General features: G+C 39.2%; 1 protein-coding gene and 1 long non-coding RNA gene across 6 annotated transcripts in view; both read right to left on the reverse strand.

Moving 5' to 3' along the window:
• Nucleotides 1-2632: 2632 nt before the first annotated feature.
• Nucleotides 2633-8595, reverse strand: LOC145435529 (uncharacterized). 2 transcript variants are annotated; one of them, XR_013913879.1, is made up of 5 exons: nt 6026-8595; nt 5461-5635; nt 4765-4954; nt 4172-4270; nt 2633-3802 (listed from the first exon to the last, which is right to left on the reverse strand). It is a non-coding gene; the product is annotated as an uncharacterized LOC145435529 (long non-coding RNA). The 2 variants fall into 2 exon arrangements; XR_013913878.1 differs by lacking the exons at nt 5461-5635; nt 6026-8595 and having other exon boundaries at nt 4765-5077.
• Nucleotides 8596-13636: 5041 nt separating this feature from the next.
• Nucleotides 13637-18405, reverse strand: part of LOC145435565 (uncharacterized) — a 68940-nt gene continuing 64171 nt past the window's right edge. For all 4 annotated transcript variants that reach the window (XM_080312846.1, XM_080312844.1, XM_080312845.1 and 1 more), the window contains 3 exons: nt 17456-17644; nt 16501-16726; nt 13637-15684 (listed from right to left, as the gene is read on the reverse strand). In XM_080312846.1, the coding sequence (XP_080168972.1) occupies nt 15571-15684; nt 16501-16726; nt 17456-17644 (529 nt within the window). In that variant the 3' untranslated portion in view covers nt 13637-15570. The remainder of the gene's footprint in view (nt 15685-16500; nt 16727-17455; nt 17645-18405) is intronic.

Here is an 18405-nt window from a genome sequence, read left to right on the forward strand (position 1 = left end):
ATCAGTAAAACTGGTAGGCTATCTGTCGCGTCCCCGCTTTGCGCTCAGCAATTCGATTTCCGGAAGAGTATTGAGGGGACGGTGGAAAGCTTAAAAGCCGTGCAAGGCTATTTCTGCACCTCCCATGGCCAGTGGCATGTATCAATCAATATAATCAATAATCGCCAGATCATATTTTCATCTGAACAAGAAAAACACAATGTACAATGCAATAAGACACAATGCAATATGCAATGAACAGATAGGTGGATGCTGAACGACCTGTTGCGGTCTCTTAAACAGGCATGCACCCCGGCCTAGTGCCCGATATCACAGTTCTTTTATCGCTGTTTGTCTCTATTCCGTGGCTCTTTCTTGCTCTCTCCATTCCTTGTGAGTGCGCTCTTTCATCGGGTCTTTTTCTGGGCATTCTTGTCGCCGTAAGAACAGCGACTCGGAAAAAAGAGGCCCAGAATAACCTTCGATGCGGAAACGAACCCGGGCGACAGCCGCTTATCGTCACCACTAGGCTAGGATTGCCATATTTTGTGGTTCAAATACTGGACACTCTTTAGCGCCTACTAGCGGATTTTACAATGAGGTATGAACACATTGTCTGTCAATATCACGTCACACTATTAAAGCTTCGCCTGTCGACTGTATACAGGAGTAGATTGAACATAGGTTCTGAATTGCGCAATCTCTAATAAGAGCTCTGGTGATTGCTTTGGTCTGCAACAGCTTACTTCCGGGACATAATGAAATCGTTTGGCGGTCCGCCGGTCGTGTGTTTCATAGCCCCGCTTTCTTGTTAGCCGTGTTAGGTCGATGCGGTAATCTGGTTGTGTTTGTAAAACCCGGTCCAAACAACACTTTTTAGCCTATGTAACATCCTAGTATATCGCCAATTCAATTCAATTTATTGCTATCAATTTCATCATTTCAATACACCACAACACTGCGATACATGAAGGATAAGAAGGTATCGAAACGACTTGGAGTATAGTCTTCGAAATCAGACATCCACCTGGCCTAGGCGATGTAAAAAAACAAGCCATGCACACAGACTGAGAAGTAAAAAAATATAATATAAAAGGACAGGCGACAAAAAGAGGTGGCATGTGGTGGAAGGCGAGATCTATATGTCAGGTCGTGTTCCGGTAAACTAGGCCAACGCTATCACCATTTGAGTCGCGCCAGTACCACGTTTCGAATAATTCGAGGTTTATTTGGGTTCCTCCTCCCCTACGTCACTGTGTTTACGGCATCTTTATACAACAGCCAGAGAACGAACCGGTGAAGGGCGAGTTTAAAATAGCGAATGAAAAGAACGAGGATGGCGTCGTAGAAGAATGACAGACATATCACGGTCGAACATTATTACATTGACCTTTATGCCGAGGTTGATGTGAGAATGACATCGTTTCGACATCCTCCTATATGGTCCTATCTGTTCATCACAACGCATTGTGTTTTGTGTAGGCATCGGCGTAGCCAGAGGAGGGCGAACGGGGCGATTTTTTGTAAAATCAATAAATAATACAATATTTTGGGGCAGATGAATGCAACCTAAAATTTTTCTTCGCGCGATTTAGTGACTGTGCAATGTGCATGTGCAAGTGTGCATGTCTTGATTTTATTATCGGTATCCCGAAAAACAGTCTTCCGCAAATACCCATAATTGAATGTAGCTGCATTCTCAATTATGATATTACAATAGTACCAGCAGTAGATACTAGGGATGGTGTGAACGTGAGGTTCACGTTCGCGTTCTGTGTGTGAACCTCGGAAATTTAGAGGTTCGCGTTCACAACAAAACCTTGGTAGGTTCTGCACTGTGAACCTTTTTCATATGTTACAATTTTCACTTCATTATAACATGGCTGGTTTCAGTTTATTGCATGTTAACGGCAGGCCAATCTATTCGGCATCAGCTGGCAGCATAAAAATCGACACTAAACGAGCATGCACCGTTACAATCTCAAAAGTTTTGCTTGCTTTGTTGCAAAAGTTTGCTCGAAAGACCCAGCTTTCCGTTTGTAAATATTTAATGACTCTATGCTGCGAGCTTGACCCGCAATCACAAAACATCACGAGCGAAATAAGCTATGTAGTCAGAGAATGATGCTTATTCTTCCAATCAATGAGATAGATATCGTTTTCTGATGTAAAAAAAAACTAGCAGGCTTACGGGGTCACTCTTCACTTCATGTTTACTGTATCATTAAAACCAAATCGGTGCGATTGACTGAATGACTTGTTAATGGGGTATTATCATTAGCAAGCATAGATACCCGTTTCACACTCTGCTCAATATCAATATATGATGTCGAATACATTTTCCGGTTTCATATGAAAAGGTGATTCGAGTTTGACTTAAGTAAAGTCATGACTCGAGTCATCCAAACACTGCTACAAGGCTATATCTGCATCTTCCTTGCCTGGCGGCATATGCACATCATGTACTCATGGTGGGCATATGCGCAGATACACTGTAAATTCTGAAGTGTTGCTCAACCCGGAAAATTGAACACGAAACGTGATCCAAAAATTGAACGCCTAGAAGTGTTGCGAAGTGTTTAAATTAAAAATGTTTACCTAAAAAGTGTTTAGCCTCAAAGTGGCTGGTTGACTAGTCACCGGAACGCAGGACTCAAAATAAAATCAGATTTTATTGATTCATGAATAGATGACGCTTATAATACCCAACCTGGGTGATTAAATACGTGCAAACATTGAAATTTCCAATAGCTGCTGTGACAGGGTTTAATGAATTCAGATCAGCAGTTGAAACCGTTTCCGGAATAGTCCATGAAATCGCGAACATCACAAATGATCAAGAGCAAACTCACTACAAATATCATGCAACTCGTTCAATCATGAAAATGAATGCATAGGGAATTAGGGATAGTGATAACAAAATATCATTTAGTATCTTTAACTTTCGTGACAATGGCATGGAATCAAATTCATTGGTTACGTCCGTTAACGGAAAACATGATCAACACAAATCATTAAAACATATTTATAATTGATCAAATTATGGCTTGTACATTTCTAATTTTATTGTAAAAAAAACAAACAATGAATATATCAGTTTCACTACCACTACCACGATAAACAAGTAACAAAGTATTTTTTTACTCCTAATGAAATTGGGCCTGCTAACCAGGCATCAAAAATATTCTTGGGCTTGCATTAGAAGGATTTATATCAGGTTAATGCCAATCACTTTTGTTTAAATAACAAAGAAATCGTTTCTTTGAGTCCATACAAATTTTGCAGATTTACAGAAAAGATTCTGTTGTTATTTGCCAGTCTGCTGCAAAATATGAAATCTGGAAGTCATTATTGCACTGGTTCTTGAACATATATGGACACGCCCCGTTATGATAGCAAAAAAATTTCACACACCCCTTATCGTTGTATCATGAAATTAAAAAAAGCAACCAGAACGCTAGAAATCCCAACTGATAGTTGGATGGCAGTGGCGGTAATAGTTGTTGATGAGAGAATATTCAAATATTAAATTCTGACCATACACAGAGAAATAAGTAGAAGCTGCCATGTGCGAAAAAGATTTTAGTTGACAGCGGGTTCACGCCCCTTCAAATACTTTCTCCTGTTTGAGAACCACTCCTTCAGGGTATGACAATCCAATGCATAGTAGCTCAAAACGTCAACAATGTTTCTGAATACTTCATTTTCACTGAAGCAGTTTTATATTCTTGGCATCAGCTGCAATCCAGGATCGGTCAATCTCTGATTCGTGGCGTGCCATGGTGTTTGCTTCTTTTCTACTGGTCGACTCCAAGTTGTGCTCCTTGAAAATGTGATTAAATTCCAAAGTTTTGAATATGTCAGTGAAAATTCTAAATTTTATGCAGAAATAAATATAAATATTTCACACATGCAGGTTACACAAGCGCAGGAAAGGCGCTCGGGTACATGTGAAATCCTATCACTGAGAAGGACTAAAATTCGCATAACGACTAATAAAAATATCTTGAATTAGGTCTGCGCTTTTTTCCAATTCGGCCATTTTGACATTTACATTGACATTCAGACGCACAGGCCACAGTGAGAATGCAGAACTGTAACTCAGAATGATATTTATAGCAGAACGTCTATGTACATCTACGAACGGTCTATGTATAGTTGTATGGTCCACAAAACAGAAAGATTACGATACCTGTTTCAATAAGACATGAGCTTGGGTCTTGGATTGTATTAGCTTGTCTCTCAATTTGGCTTGGAGAAGAAGACAGTTGACTTCATCAACCTCGTATTGCTGAAAATGTAATTGATTGCAAACAAGATCCCAAAATAAATATAGTAGAGTCGTTATTCCTATGGATTGGGTTTGGATTTCCATTACAATAATTGACCAGACAAAGGACACATTGATTGTCTTTAGTACAAAAAACTTTGTGACATCTTATCGAATGTGTTGAATACTTTCCTTCATTGCATTAATTGTAATTGTTCTCAATCTTTCAAAATACTTCCTTCCTGATTAAATTTAATTAACGAAATTATTTGGAATTAGCAGGACATGGGAAATGATCTCAATTTGATGTTCCAAGTATAGTTCAGTAAGCAAGTAGTTTAAATACAAGTTACCACATCTCTTTACATTCAAGAACACCTCTGTTCAATGTACACAGATCAAGCCTCTCTTCAGCTCATATCGCCTATATAGATAGTTATTAAGAAAATTAGGACTGCAAAAACCAGCACATTACATGATCAATGGTGATATATGAAATGAATAAATAGACTTACATGATCACATGTTTCCATGGGTTCTTGAGGCAAAAGTATTATCGCAAAAGATGACTGCACCGGCACAAAATCCGTTTAGATGACTCCTCACGTCACTATTAATATTGTCTGTTAGCACAGGCACGGTAGAACCAGGGGGTCTCTTCGAAGAGTCGACACCAGTTGGATGAATTTGAAGATCAATCCAAGACTGTTGAAAAGAAAATACTTGTTTCAAAAATTTGCAATACAAGGGAACTATTCAATATTCGAACAGCTTCTTCGAGGTGCAAAACTTCAATATAAAATTGAATAGTATATGCATATGGAAATGAGCCCGAATATTCGGCCGAGACTCGTCAGGGGTAATCGTCAGCAACAGGTAGAGAACTCGAAAGAACGTTGTACATCAAAAATCGTATCACAAAATATGACGTCACCGGCATTCAGTATTACGCAGATATCACACTGGATAGATTTGTATGTGACAAAAGGGTGTCTTTCATATAACAAATAATTATTGTAATGGAAAGTTGCATGTGACCGAGTGACCGTACCACCAATTTTACTACAGCACGAGTAGCATACTTTCCTGGATTGTTAATCATTTTAGTGGAATTTTACCAGCAAACATTCATAAAAATAACCGAATGCAGCAGAATCAAATTCATTATCTAAGGATATACCAGTTTACTTACGGAATACCGCGATGCTTACCAGTATTTTAAACAACAAATGCATTTCAAGAAGGTGCCAATTGCAATACATACTGCTGCACATTAGGGCATTTTTCATATTCTTTCCATCAGCCGCAACCCAGGCTTGATGAGTCCCTGATTTGTGGCGTGCCATGGCGGATCTTTTTTTTACTGGTCAAATCCAAATGCTGCTCCTAAAAAATACGAAATATTACAAAGGGAAATTGTAAATTTGATGCAGAAGTAAATATAAATATTTCACACATATAGGTTACAGAAGCGCAGGAGAGGTGCTCAGCCCCCCAGGTTGAGAACCACTGACCTAGCCCATTATAGTTCAGTAAGCAATAGTTAAAGTACAAGTTACACGAGCTCATTACGTTCAACTACATCTCTGTTCAGTGTTCAGTGTACACAGTTCAGGGCACACTGTACTGTACACTGTACACAGATGAAGCCTTTTTCAGCTCATATCGAATAGCCAGTAAGCTACTCTGCGAGATAGTTCGTGAGAAAAGTAGGACTGCAAAAACCAGCAAATTACATAATGAATGGTGATATATAAAATGAAAAAATAGGCTTACATAATCACATGTATCCACGGGCTCTTGAGACAAAGGTCTGTATCACATAAGATGACTGTGCCGGCACAAAACCCGTTACGAACGACTCCTCACGTCACTGTTAACATTGTCTGATAGCGCAGGCACGGTAGACCCAGGGGGCTCTTTTTAAAGAGTGGACATCAGTTGAACGAATTTGAGGATTAATCCAAGACTATTGAAAAGAAATATTTGTTGCCGAAATTCGCAATACAAATGAACTGCTCAGTAATCACACAGATATCATACTGGATACAGTTTTTTTTTCTGCAATAAGTTGTGCGTGACAGAAGGGTGTATTTCATAGAATAATTGAGTAATGGAATGGAAAGTTGCACATGACGTTACTACCAATTTTACTCTGGCACAGTTTGTATACTTCCTGGATTGTTAACAATTTTTGTGAAATTTTACCAGCAAACATTCATAAAAATCTTTATCACAAAGATAACCGATTGCAACAGAATCAAATTCATTCTCTAAGGATATACCAGTTCACTTACAAAACACCGTGATGCTTACCAGTATTCCATACAGCAAATGCATTTCAAAAAGGTGCCAAGTTCAATACATACTACCTGCAAAATAGAGTTTAGTTCAGTTACCGTATCACAATAAACTGAGAAAAGTCAAATTTGGGGATTGGGCAAAACAAATACTACCCCTTGTGATCCATGGTTTGTTGAAAAGATTGTTTGTTTGGCTGTGCTATTATTGGGGCGATTTTTTGGACCTAAAAAGGTAAGATTTTGACTAAAAAATTCAAATTCACACATATTTTGATGATGAAAAACTTAATTTTGACCCCATGTACTTAAATTAGGTGTTTCTCACATAGTGTTAGAATTGTATTACCGGAACTTATCTTTATTTCTGGCTGGAGCTGTCTGTTCTTCCGAAGTAATTTGACTTGAAATAATCTTTAAGCATGAAAATTGACAAATTTTTACATGAAAAAGAACTTATTTTATCGAAATCTGGACCCATGAATAATTCTAGTATTAGTTACATCTCGTATTATGGTAGAAATAATAAAAAATTTGTTGTAGTACAACGAAAGATACTTTCCTACATTTTCGGGTAGAAAGTGTCTGTCCTAACTAAGTAGCTTGGCAAGAATGAAGAAAGAACGTTCACCAGCTGCAGTTGTTGGCCGGCAACACTGAAGTTGTGCGTACACTGCACTCTCTCTCTCATTATGACAAAGTTGTCTACATCGCAATTATTCATCATACGGTTTCTAATAGAAGAACCAATGCCCACGCAGTCTTGCTTCAGTTAGGAAAGTGCAATAGGCTACGTTGAGTATTTGTTTCATTTGACAGTTTATGATTCACAAAGAGCAGACGATGGTCCGTCTACAACGGTAGGACTATAAAGTAGGCTACAAGATGTAAATTGTAAAATGATAAGTTCACCGACAGTGCAATCATCTATGATACAAACGAAATGCAAGTTGCCAACAAAATTTTGATTTTGTAAAGAATTTTGGCAATTTTTGACCTAACGCTACAATTTTGACAAAATTCTGACCTATTTTGACATGTAAAAAAAAATCGCTTTAGTTAACACCTTACCACTTGGAATAAACAGTTATAGGCCTACAGTGTAAAATGTGTTGCAGTTGAAAAACAATCAAAACCGTTGCATGACTGTCATACCGGCATTCAATTGCTGACATTGCAGTACTTGTCCACAATGGACCACAATATCGCCTACATAGTGATATTTCAGTGTGGATAGAGAGAACATCCCTTTATCCATATGTCAAAAAAGTTACTTTTATAGCAGCTTCCCATCAGTACCGTAGTACTGGACCTGGTCGCAGCCTGGTATATTATCAGATTCGAAGCTCGATCATCCAGCAATAATATCAGACGAAGCATATGCTACAAAACATTGTAAGAACATTCATATGAATAAGGGATATCAGTAGCCTGCTAAAACATCTAAAACAAACGACGTTACTGCAATGTCAAAACGAGTTAATTTTATGACTATTCTCACATTACATACATTCAATAGCATTTACCGCATTTCCATACCTTACAGTACATGGATGTTATGATCCTTTACGCCATCAGGTAGCAGAAACTGCTTCAATATATCCATTTCGCCAAGTTTTTTCGTGTACCCTACTCTCTGCCTGAAGCCTGACGAACCACCAATTCAAATCCAAACTGAAATCGAGCGCGCTCTACCGTAACGAAGGTTGTGACCCCTCTGCGTCACAGGGAAATATGTATATTTCATTGAAATATTACCCTTAAACTTAGTGTTGGGTCAAGTGAGTAATATTATTTTACATATACCGTGATTTAATGTGATCTCCAAACGTAGCGATGGTTTATGAATGCGAAATTGATGATAAATTACCAAGTATAAATTTTCTTGAAAATAAGCCGCAGTGGCGAAGTGTTACATGTAAACGGAGAAATACGCAGAAGCGTTGCGACGATAATGGCCCAATGCGTTTATATGCCCAAAAAGTGTGTCTGTACGCAGAAAAAAGTGTTATGAAGTGTTCAATACGACCTTGCGGATTTACAGTGTAGTGTGTAGTTATGTCATGATTCGGTGTATATGCGGCAAAAAACATCAAGGACAAAAATAAAGTACTTCCTTTCCTGTCATTATATTCCCTGGTAAGTCCTCATTGAAATTGTTGGCAAAGCGGCGGAAGATATTGATTTTACGAGATTATTATATCATTTGATTTCCCCAGTTGATACATTTGGCGACGTTTAAAGCGTCAGTATAGGATACTTCAGCATTGAGACATTATGTCGCCCGAATCGTCGCTAGGTATCATGTACAATCTGTACATTATTGTAGGCTATCATTTCATTGAAGGATAGGGTTGGAATTAGCAATGTGACGTCACGTGACGTCATGAGGTTCACGTTCGTGTTCACACAGAACGTTTCTAAAAGTTTCGCGTTCACACGAACCTGAACCTTTCAGAGGTTCACACCATCCCTAGTAGATACACTAAAGTTGCTCGATGCTGTTGGGTTGATTGAGTCTAGAGGTGTCGAATTGATTCCCAAATTTTTTAGAGATTTAATTGATATTGAAATCTTCTTCGCGCTACGTGCGATTCAATGCGACTTCGTTCTTCGATTTCAATATAGTAGCACCCTTTGCAAACTGATCTTCAGAGTGCAGATGCGAACAGCGGAGGAAAATGATACGCTCCATATAGAAATGATAACTTGGAATTCTGTGCTCCTCACGAGATAAATTTGTTTCTGATACGTTAGGGAGATTCCAGTATATTACCACTATACCGACAATCCAGGGGGGAGGACCAGAAAAAACAGCATGCAACAAAGTGACTAAAAACAATTGGCCCACCCCAATATTCATCATCATTTATGACTTACTCTACATTTCCAAAACCCACACTCCATCAATTCTACCGGTGAATATGATCAAATGAGCTGAAAAAGGATGAATATTGGATAGTAATATGCGAAACTACTAATTATTAATGACGAAATTCATTCGTGAATCTGAAAAATATTTCGATCTTCGCGCGACCAGGACCATTACCAGTAACCATTCAATACATCACCACTATAGTAAGGCGATATGAAAAATTAGATTAGTCCGGAGTTCACCGAATATTGACATGGACAGTTTAACATCGGTATGTGGTGTCCAGTTAGTTCATTGCGACTATATTATGTCCATGTCCAGGAATGCGGCCGTAGGCTAGGCCTACATCAGTAATTAAAAGGAGGCTGCGCATGAATATCAAAAAGGTTGCCGGAAGGAAAACGTATTTGCAATATGCAAGAAACAATACAATGAACCAATTCCATTCATCAACCATGAAAAATTTTCCCGCTTCGTTGCACAATCTTTATATTAACACATCACTTTATGTCTGTGAGTGAAATATATGATAGCCTATATAACGATCGCCCCTGATGTTGTGTTAATCAACTAATAAGGACCAAAGACCATCGTTTTTTACCTATTTTTTCCCTATCGTTAAGGGAGGATAGTCATTTACGTAATTGAATTTTTCGCCTCCTCCCCCCCACCCCCAAATACTTTTTTCTGTCTACACCCTCGTGTTGCTTCTTAATTGCCGCTGATTATGATCAACTACCTCGTGGGTCTTGAAATTCACGTTTTCATGTCTTTATTCGTGGACTTATACTCATTAAATTCACGAAATCATTAAAGCGTTCATGTTGTACTTCGACATCCATCAAGCGATCATTGGCAAAACGAATTCGACGCTATTATTTGGGTCGAAAATCGGGGCCTCTTCTTGTCCTTCCAGTATCATTAATTTCGTATGTGACTAAATATTCTCAAATACGGTAACCCTGCCAGAGAGATTTGAGAATCCGGCTATGCCCTGCTTCCCAAAGTAGCCTTATCGAATATTCATTCCCGTCACTCGTCGATGTACCCAACATTTGCTACCAGCGATTAATTTTTCTTCTATTTTCCTTTTTCAACTAACATTTTTTACAGCCAGACTGTTCAGAGTCAAGTGTACCTGTTTGATGCTGGTGTGATCAGACTAGATGACCTTCACGGTCTTATCGATCATTCCTATCTAATACCGAATACTGTGCACTAGGGTTGTTCAGATTTGAAAAATTGTCCGGAAACTTCGACCATTGTGATCCAAATGATGGTTTAGTACACAAAAACAATTTTATGAGCAATTTTGGTCATCTTCATCGTGATCTTCCTTTTCCTCAAAGCCCCTAAAGATCAGGGGCCAATTCTCCTAATTATTGGGGATTCCCCAGAGTTTTTACCTAGCTCTTATTGTAAAGCAGTGCTCTGAGGTGATGATTGTACCTTTAGTGGAGTTTGCAGTGGAAAACGACCGTCTATAGGTGATAAATATCATGGTAATATATCTTTTTGGCAATCGTATTGAACTACATATGCCAGTGCGACCTTCTGGTACATGTGTTGTTATCTCTATAGGCCCACTGCTACAGCTAGTCAGGCTATATGAATGAGACAATTGCATGCATTTCCAGGTTGCTTTTATTTTGTTAACGTTAGTGAAAGATCTATTAAGTAGGAATATAATGTGCAATGCCAGTGCCTCCGGACAATTTCAGCTCATTTGTAAAATACTGAGTTGTCTAATTTGATGGAGAACCGGAATTTAGTTGAAGAATGTCTGAAACAAAGCGGAAAAGGGTTGTACCTGTCCTGCAAAGAACAAGAGACAAGTCCACTACTCAATATTCCCGTTCACTTATTGCCCGAAGACGACCAAAACGCAGGACTGTCCTGTTCAAACAGTTTAAGAGGTTGCCATAGTGTGGAATATGACAAGGGTACCTACTGAGCAACATTGTGAAAATCCAACGAGTTCATGATACAAGGCTTGCTCTTGTAACAACAAGAGAGTCAAGTGAAGGCAATGTATGTTTTTGAAACTCAATGAATTTATTGTGAGAACATTTTGAATAATCAAACTTTATGAAGCAGATTATGGCAAAAAATAATCAGCACGTTATAACATTTTCGTGGCTTGCAACAATTGGTATTATCATTGAAAAGATGTTAAGAATTCCAAGTAATTTTCCATCTGTATGCTGAGGATAAGAAGACAATATCACAGCCAATGCTTCATAGTTTGTTCCAAATCTGTCTTCTGTCAACTTTCCATCCCAGTGTATAGCAGCATGACTGGATAGGTCTTGTTGGAATGATTCAAATATATCATGTGGAACCTTACGGCGATTAGACTTTATATGTCTCTTTTATACTTGATATGGATATCACAAAGGCATCAATATTCCCTCCGCATGCCTGCATGAAAGCACTAAGTAGCATAGTTGCTTGGTTATCAGTCAATTTTAGGCGGTCCAGCTCATCAGTAATATTTTTCTTTCTTAACAAGTTTCTAGGAGCTTGAAGTTCAATAAATGAAGGATATTTGATTGCAGCATCATAATCAGAGGGTGGTGTACTGGTTTCCTTCCCAGGTGACGAGGACATTAATGTAACAAATTCGTCACTAGAACTTATGCTCGCATATGCTGAAACAGGTTCGTCACTGATCTCAGCCTAGCTTCTTTCAAAGGTCTCATGCGAGTCGTGCACTGCGAGAATACTATTGGTCCTCATAAAATGCGATGTCTTCATTTTTCTGAGATGGCGACAACTGCGTCGCAATGTCCAAGGTCCCCCAACTTATCGAGTTCATCACAATTGATATGTTCTTTTGAATATAATAAAGTTCAAGCGGCGTGAAGTTTGGCAACCTCTTCCAACAATTTGAAGAAGAAATTCCTGCGTTTTGGTAGTCTTAGGGCAGTTTTCCTTCAGATATAGCAGATATTTTAGAACTGGGAGTGACTGATACAATCAGATGACTATCCGCTCGAATAGTAACCAGACTTCGATCTTGTTCTTGGTGAATCCGGCACTACCTTTCTCGGCTTTGTGTCAGGCATTCTTCTTCTACTAAATTGCACTCTACCATCAAATGGAATTACTCGTTATGTTACAGATAAACTAAAATTGAGGTAAATATTACTGACATTACATATCATACACCTTTCAATACATTTACTGCTTAAAAAGTAGCTGCAAATCTCTGCATTTGTTCACGACTTTGCAACCCAACGGCGCTCCTTCGAAGTACGATCCATAACAAACCAGTGTCACCCGTGCAACTAATAAATGCTTCCCATGAACACGATAGACAGGTTTTGAACAGGAAAACGGAGATACATGTGATATTTATAAGACAACATTTAGGTACAATTTTGAAAACAAATATACTACCTTGCAATTCCTTATTTCTGCACAACCGTTTTCAACTGATAACACCACAAAAGCTACAAACTGGTTACACGGTCAACACTACAGAGCACTACGTCAACGTAAACACTATGGTGTATCAGCTGTAGTAAGGAGAAATGACCTCGCGATCTTTGGGGGGTTTGAGGAAAAGGAAGATCACGATAAAGATGACCAAAATTGCTCATAAAAGTGTTTTTATGTACTAAACCATTATTTGGATCACAATGGTCGAAGTTTCCTGACAATTTTTCAAATCTGAACAACCCTACTGTGCACGCATATTTTCTGTACCACCATCACTTCCGTGTGTTATGTATATTGGTTGGATGAAAATAAAGACTCTCTCTCTAGACATGCCATCGCCAAGTGTGAAATGTGTAGCCTATAAGACGTAGTGAACCCATTTTAGGAAACATGTAGGGTTCCCTGCCGTTCTGCATTAGTTGAATTTTAATCCAACACAGATACCCAGTGTCGAAGGCGTGCTGTTGTCTGATAACCTGCTGGAGTTGCTACCTGGGTTTCACTTCAAGTTGTGGCTAGGTAGGTAGATAACTTGCAGTGGTAGACGCACGTCCCCGTGTTAGTCCTTTATCTGACAATGCGACGAGAATGCCACAACATTTTTTCCTCAGATTGATACTACTAAAATTTGTAATAGTATAGCAATAGACGTAAGCACTTACACTTTAACACCTAAAACCGACTACCATAACCAGCCGGAATGTACATCGGGCACGCAAGTCCCACGGCCCACGCGTATCCAATCAAACCGCACGACCACAACACAGCTTCGTATATAGGGTGCGTTTATTAAAGAAAAATAAGCGAACATTTGATAGGAAAACAACCACAAGACAACCATAGTATGATCGATAGACCGAGTGAAAAAGAAAGAAAATGTACCACGCCTCGCGCCATCGAGATACCGCGTCCGCAATCGATACAAAAAGTAATACTATACGAAACAGAGCGCTGCGAGTGTAATATAAACGATTTCAACCCACGCGGCAGACCAATTGCACTCTTTACGCCACACTTCAATACAAAGATCGCTTCTTCGCGACAAGAAAACGCAATTCAAAATAACTCCATGATATCTCCGACACCCGTGCTTCACTCATGTAATATCAACCGTATATCCTTCGCAAAGCGTTCAAGACAAACCTTTCTCACACACACCGACATTAGGGCTGTTCAAAAATAACTTTTCTCAAATGTACTGGGTATTAGACAAGATTGGTTGCCCCCAAAAAACGTAAAACACCAAAATTGGTTAAATTCCAACCTGTGGATGAACTGTTATTGGAGAGGAAAGTTTTAGATTCTACAGAAATAGAATTAACAGTGGGAAATTATCTTATGATTTCTGATAGGATAAGCAATCGCAAATACCGTTTTTTCAAATCCGAAATTTTTACTCCAAAAACTTCACTATGACTGGTTGGAATTGAGAAAAACATGTTAAGGATCGTGTTTTAGACAACCTAACAATTTCATGGGGTACTAGCTTGTAAAATTTACGAGATTTATAATATTACTGATAAACCAAAACTTTATCCTCATAGAAATTCTACAGGTTGGAATTGAGCAAATTCGTTATGCATCGTTTATTAAGGCGAGCTATCACTTCAAGGGTAGCCATTAAAATTTGGAAATATTTTATAGTGATTTTTATAAATTTCTTCGGATAATTAGCAATTCTTCTACGGGCAACCAACAATTTCATCAAGCATCCAGTGAAATTTGAAAAACAATTATCTCTAAACAGCCGGAGACACACCATTCCATCACCGTTTCAGACCGGACAAGCCCGCCTTGGTGCCACCTCTACCGTTATCACCTCAGTGATTCAATTCTTTAAACCTTCATCCGCTAACACAAACTCGCACCCCTAAAGCCGACCGCATATACTCAGCGGCACCGGTAACCAGCACGTTACGGTTTCCAAATCATAACACCACGCATTGGGACACCACGACAGTTGAAGTATTCTGGAAGACTTATTTTCTGGAAGCGACCTACAGTAAGGCCAGGCGAAACTGAGTACCTCATACAATTCCGAATAGAGTATCAGCTCTCAAGTCAATTCTGGTTTACGATCATCTATCATTACAAGACATACAAGTATGGATGATAAGGAAAATTCAAATATATACTTTTTTGACCACACAGAAAAAAAATGAGAGTTTCGTATCACGTTAAAGATAACTCGGTATTTTTTCAACTATTCCTATTTCATTGCACTTTGTGACAATGCTGTGGGTTGCTCACGACTTTGCATATATGTCATTTCCACTAAAGCGTGTAGCTTTTTAATGCTGCGATACAACCAATCCAGGTTCCAAGGCTTCCAAAGTAAAAAATATTGTTTGAGCTATCATTTCCATTGATAAATTAACTCTGTATTGAAAGGAGCGAACAATTTCTCACCCATTAGAATTAATACTCTATTCGGATTTGAGCACACAGATCATCACGCCCAGCCTTACCAAAAATCTTACAAAACACAAGAACTGGAAGAACGCGATTAAGTCCCCGAATATTGCAGAGTCACGTAACGTCACAACCAACACGGCTCGAGACATGACTCCGCCGTTTCGCGGCCGGATTTCAGCCCGGGTCGTAACGTAAAGAAATTCTGCGTAAAGCAAACGAAAAACGGCTTCTTCACTGCGCCCAGCTCACGAGTGTCTTTGAACCTCTCCGCCGCTGGCTTTGCGGCTTCACACGGGCTTGCCGAGAGAGCGCTCGACCACGATGACGGCAACCTTGCCCGCGTTTCTGAGCAAGTCGACGGCCCGCTGGTGGCTGATGCCCACGAAATCGGACCCGTTCACCTGCGAGGCAAGGAAGGAATTAACGTGATTACTCAGACTGTGTGTGTGTGTGTGTGTGTGTATAGGCAGCAGACTTGTATAAACTACTGAATTTCCAAGTAGTGTAACTAGAACTAGAACAAGAGCTATGAACTTTTCACATTATAGTGTGTGTGTATGTTTGTGTGTGTAGGCAAGACTTGTGCAAACCACTACATTTTCAAATAGCGCAATTACAACTGGAACTAGAACTACTCGCTTTTAAAAACTCGCAACTAGAGCTAGAACTTGAACAACCAACTTTTCAAATCACCACGTGTGTGTGTGTAGGCAACAGATTTGTACAAACTGATGAATTTTCAAAACGTACAACTATATCTAGTAGCCTACTAGTACAACAACTACCCACTTTTCAAAATATGCAATTAGAACTAGAACTAAAACTAAAACTACTCCTTTTTCATAATGTGGAACTAGAGCTAAAACTATCGGTACTCACTTTTCAAAATCGACACAAGAACCACCACTAAAACTATGCACTTTCAAAATGTGCAACTAGAACTAAAATACACACATTTCAGAATGAGCAGTAGGACTAGAACTACTCTCACAAAAAGCGGTGGTTCGTTGACCGTCAACTAACTAAACTGGTCGTTTGTACGAGTCTGGTTTTCTGCTTGTTAGGCGACTATTTATTTCAATGCGTAACAAATACTAAAACTGGAACTACTCACTTATCAAGATCAGCAACTAGAATTAGAACTGAACCTACTCATAAAAACAGCAATTATTTTGCCGTCAACTACTAGTATTAACACAAATTGGCTCAGGGCTCACCATTAGTATTTTGTCGCCTGGCTGCAGTTTGTTATCGGCTGCCCCACCAAGCGTAACGTGAGTCACGAAAACTCCCTCGTCCGCAGGCCTGTAAGAGTTGCCCCCGAAACCCATGCCCCCCGTCACGTGGAAGCCGAAAGTGGGGTTCCGCCGCACGCTGACCGTGACCCGCTCGAAATCCTCCTGCGTGTCGGACCAGGCCTGCGGAGGCTGCCTGGGCGCGTGTCTGAAACATATATGTGTATTTATTGGCCAAACGCGAGATTGCACACAAAAGATATTATTATGTATGGAATTCGACTTTGGACAAGATATATGTCCGAAAAGAATTGACACTTGCAATAACCTGAACTAGCTCCATTTGCGGTAACTGTGATTGACCAGTAATGTATATCTTTTGATTTATAGCTGTGGTCTATCTTAGACTAGGCAGTGGCTGGAAACATGCTATTTTGGTTTTGAAAAGATGGCTGTTACAATACGGTAATGTCTATTCAGTCCACCACCAAACATAATATCAAATCTACTGCTTCTGAATCCCGCGATTACGATCACCATTACAGCAAAATCACCAAATACTCCCTTATGATTACATGGAAAAGTAACAATAATTACTTACCATTGCATTAAATGGAATCTAACTCATGGTTCCCTGATAATGCTACAGAAGAACTGTATAGTGTGAAACCAGCCAAGTTTGATGTACAGACATTGCCATAATCTTGCTTACGAGAATGAAATTTGATATGCTATGAGCTGAACTTATGCGATTTCTCAGTTTTTGCAAATTCACTAATTCTAATTTAATTTGAGAAAAACTGTGCAGCTGTAATTCTAATTCTAGTCTAATTTGGAGAAAATTGTACAATGTACAGCTATAATTCTAATTTTAGTCTTAATTTAGAAAAAAAATGTATAGCTGTAACTCTAATTCTAGTCTACTGACGCCACCCACCTTCGCTGCTCGGGCATGTACTGATAGTTGGACGGCGGCGACATGTGCCTGCCCGGGTGCTTGTACTCGTTCTGCATCATGCCGTGATTTGGTGGCAGGCCGTAGGACTGCGCGTGCGCGTACGGGTTGCGATGGTGCGGCTTGTGCTGTGGCTGCTGCTGGTGGTAGGGCCTGAACGCTGACGCGACACTGTACAAAATTATCATGATAAATAAAGCCCGACTAATATACAATTTTCGAGACGATATCTAGCACCTAAAATTTTCATTCTTTCTCCGCCCTATATTGGCCATAGTTATGTCAATCATGGCCAAAAGAAAATAAGAACTTAATTCTTTCAAAGTGTGTAAAATAGACACAAGTTACATTGATTCCACATCGGCAATATATGGTAACCCCAACCGTAACCAAAAATTTACCCCAAACGAAAGGTGTCACATGGTACTATGTTTATCGCTGGGCAAAATAGAGTAACCGAGTGATCTGATTATGAATCTGGCATCATGTTTCAAGCAGTACTCATTATGACGCCATAACATAAACAATAGTTCTAATATGCAACTGTCACACGACGACAAAGAATATAATGCCATGCGTTGGGAGGGGTCGTTCACACTTTCATTTGTCGACTTTTATCAAAATACACCAACCAAGGCTGTGTCAACAAAAGCAGTTCGTGAACCATCTATAAATAGTACATTGAACGATCTCTTATTCAACATTTCATGCTGATGACGTGATATTTTGTGATACGATTGTTTATATACCACGTTCTTTCCAATTTTCTACTAGTTGCTGACGATTACCCCTGACGAGTGTCAGCTGAAAATATTCGGTTCATTGCAATATGAATATACTATTCAATTGTATATTGAAGACCTGTACCTCCAAGAAGTTCTTCTTATATGACATTAAAGATAATTTGGTATTTTTTCGACAATACCTCTTTT

Source organism: Botryllus schlosseri, chromosome 3 (genome assembly GCF_051294905.1).
Source record: "Botryllus schlosseri isolate E-star chromosome 3, Bs_hap1, whole genome shotgun sequence".
NCBI classification, from domain to species: domain Eukaryota; kingdom Metazoa; phylum Chordata; class Ascidiacea; order Stolidobranchia; family Styelidae; genus Botryllus; species Botryllus schlosseri.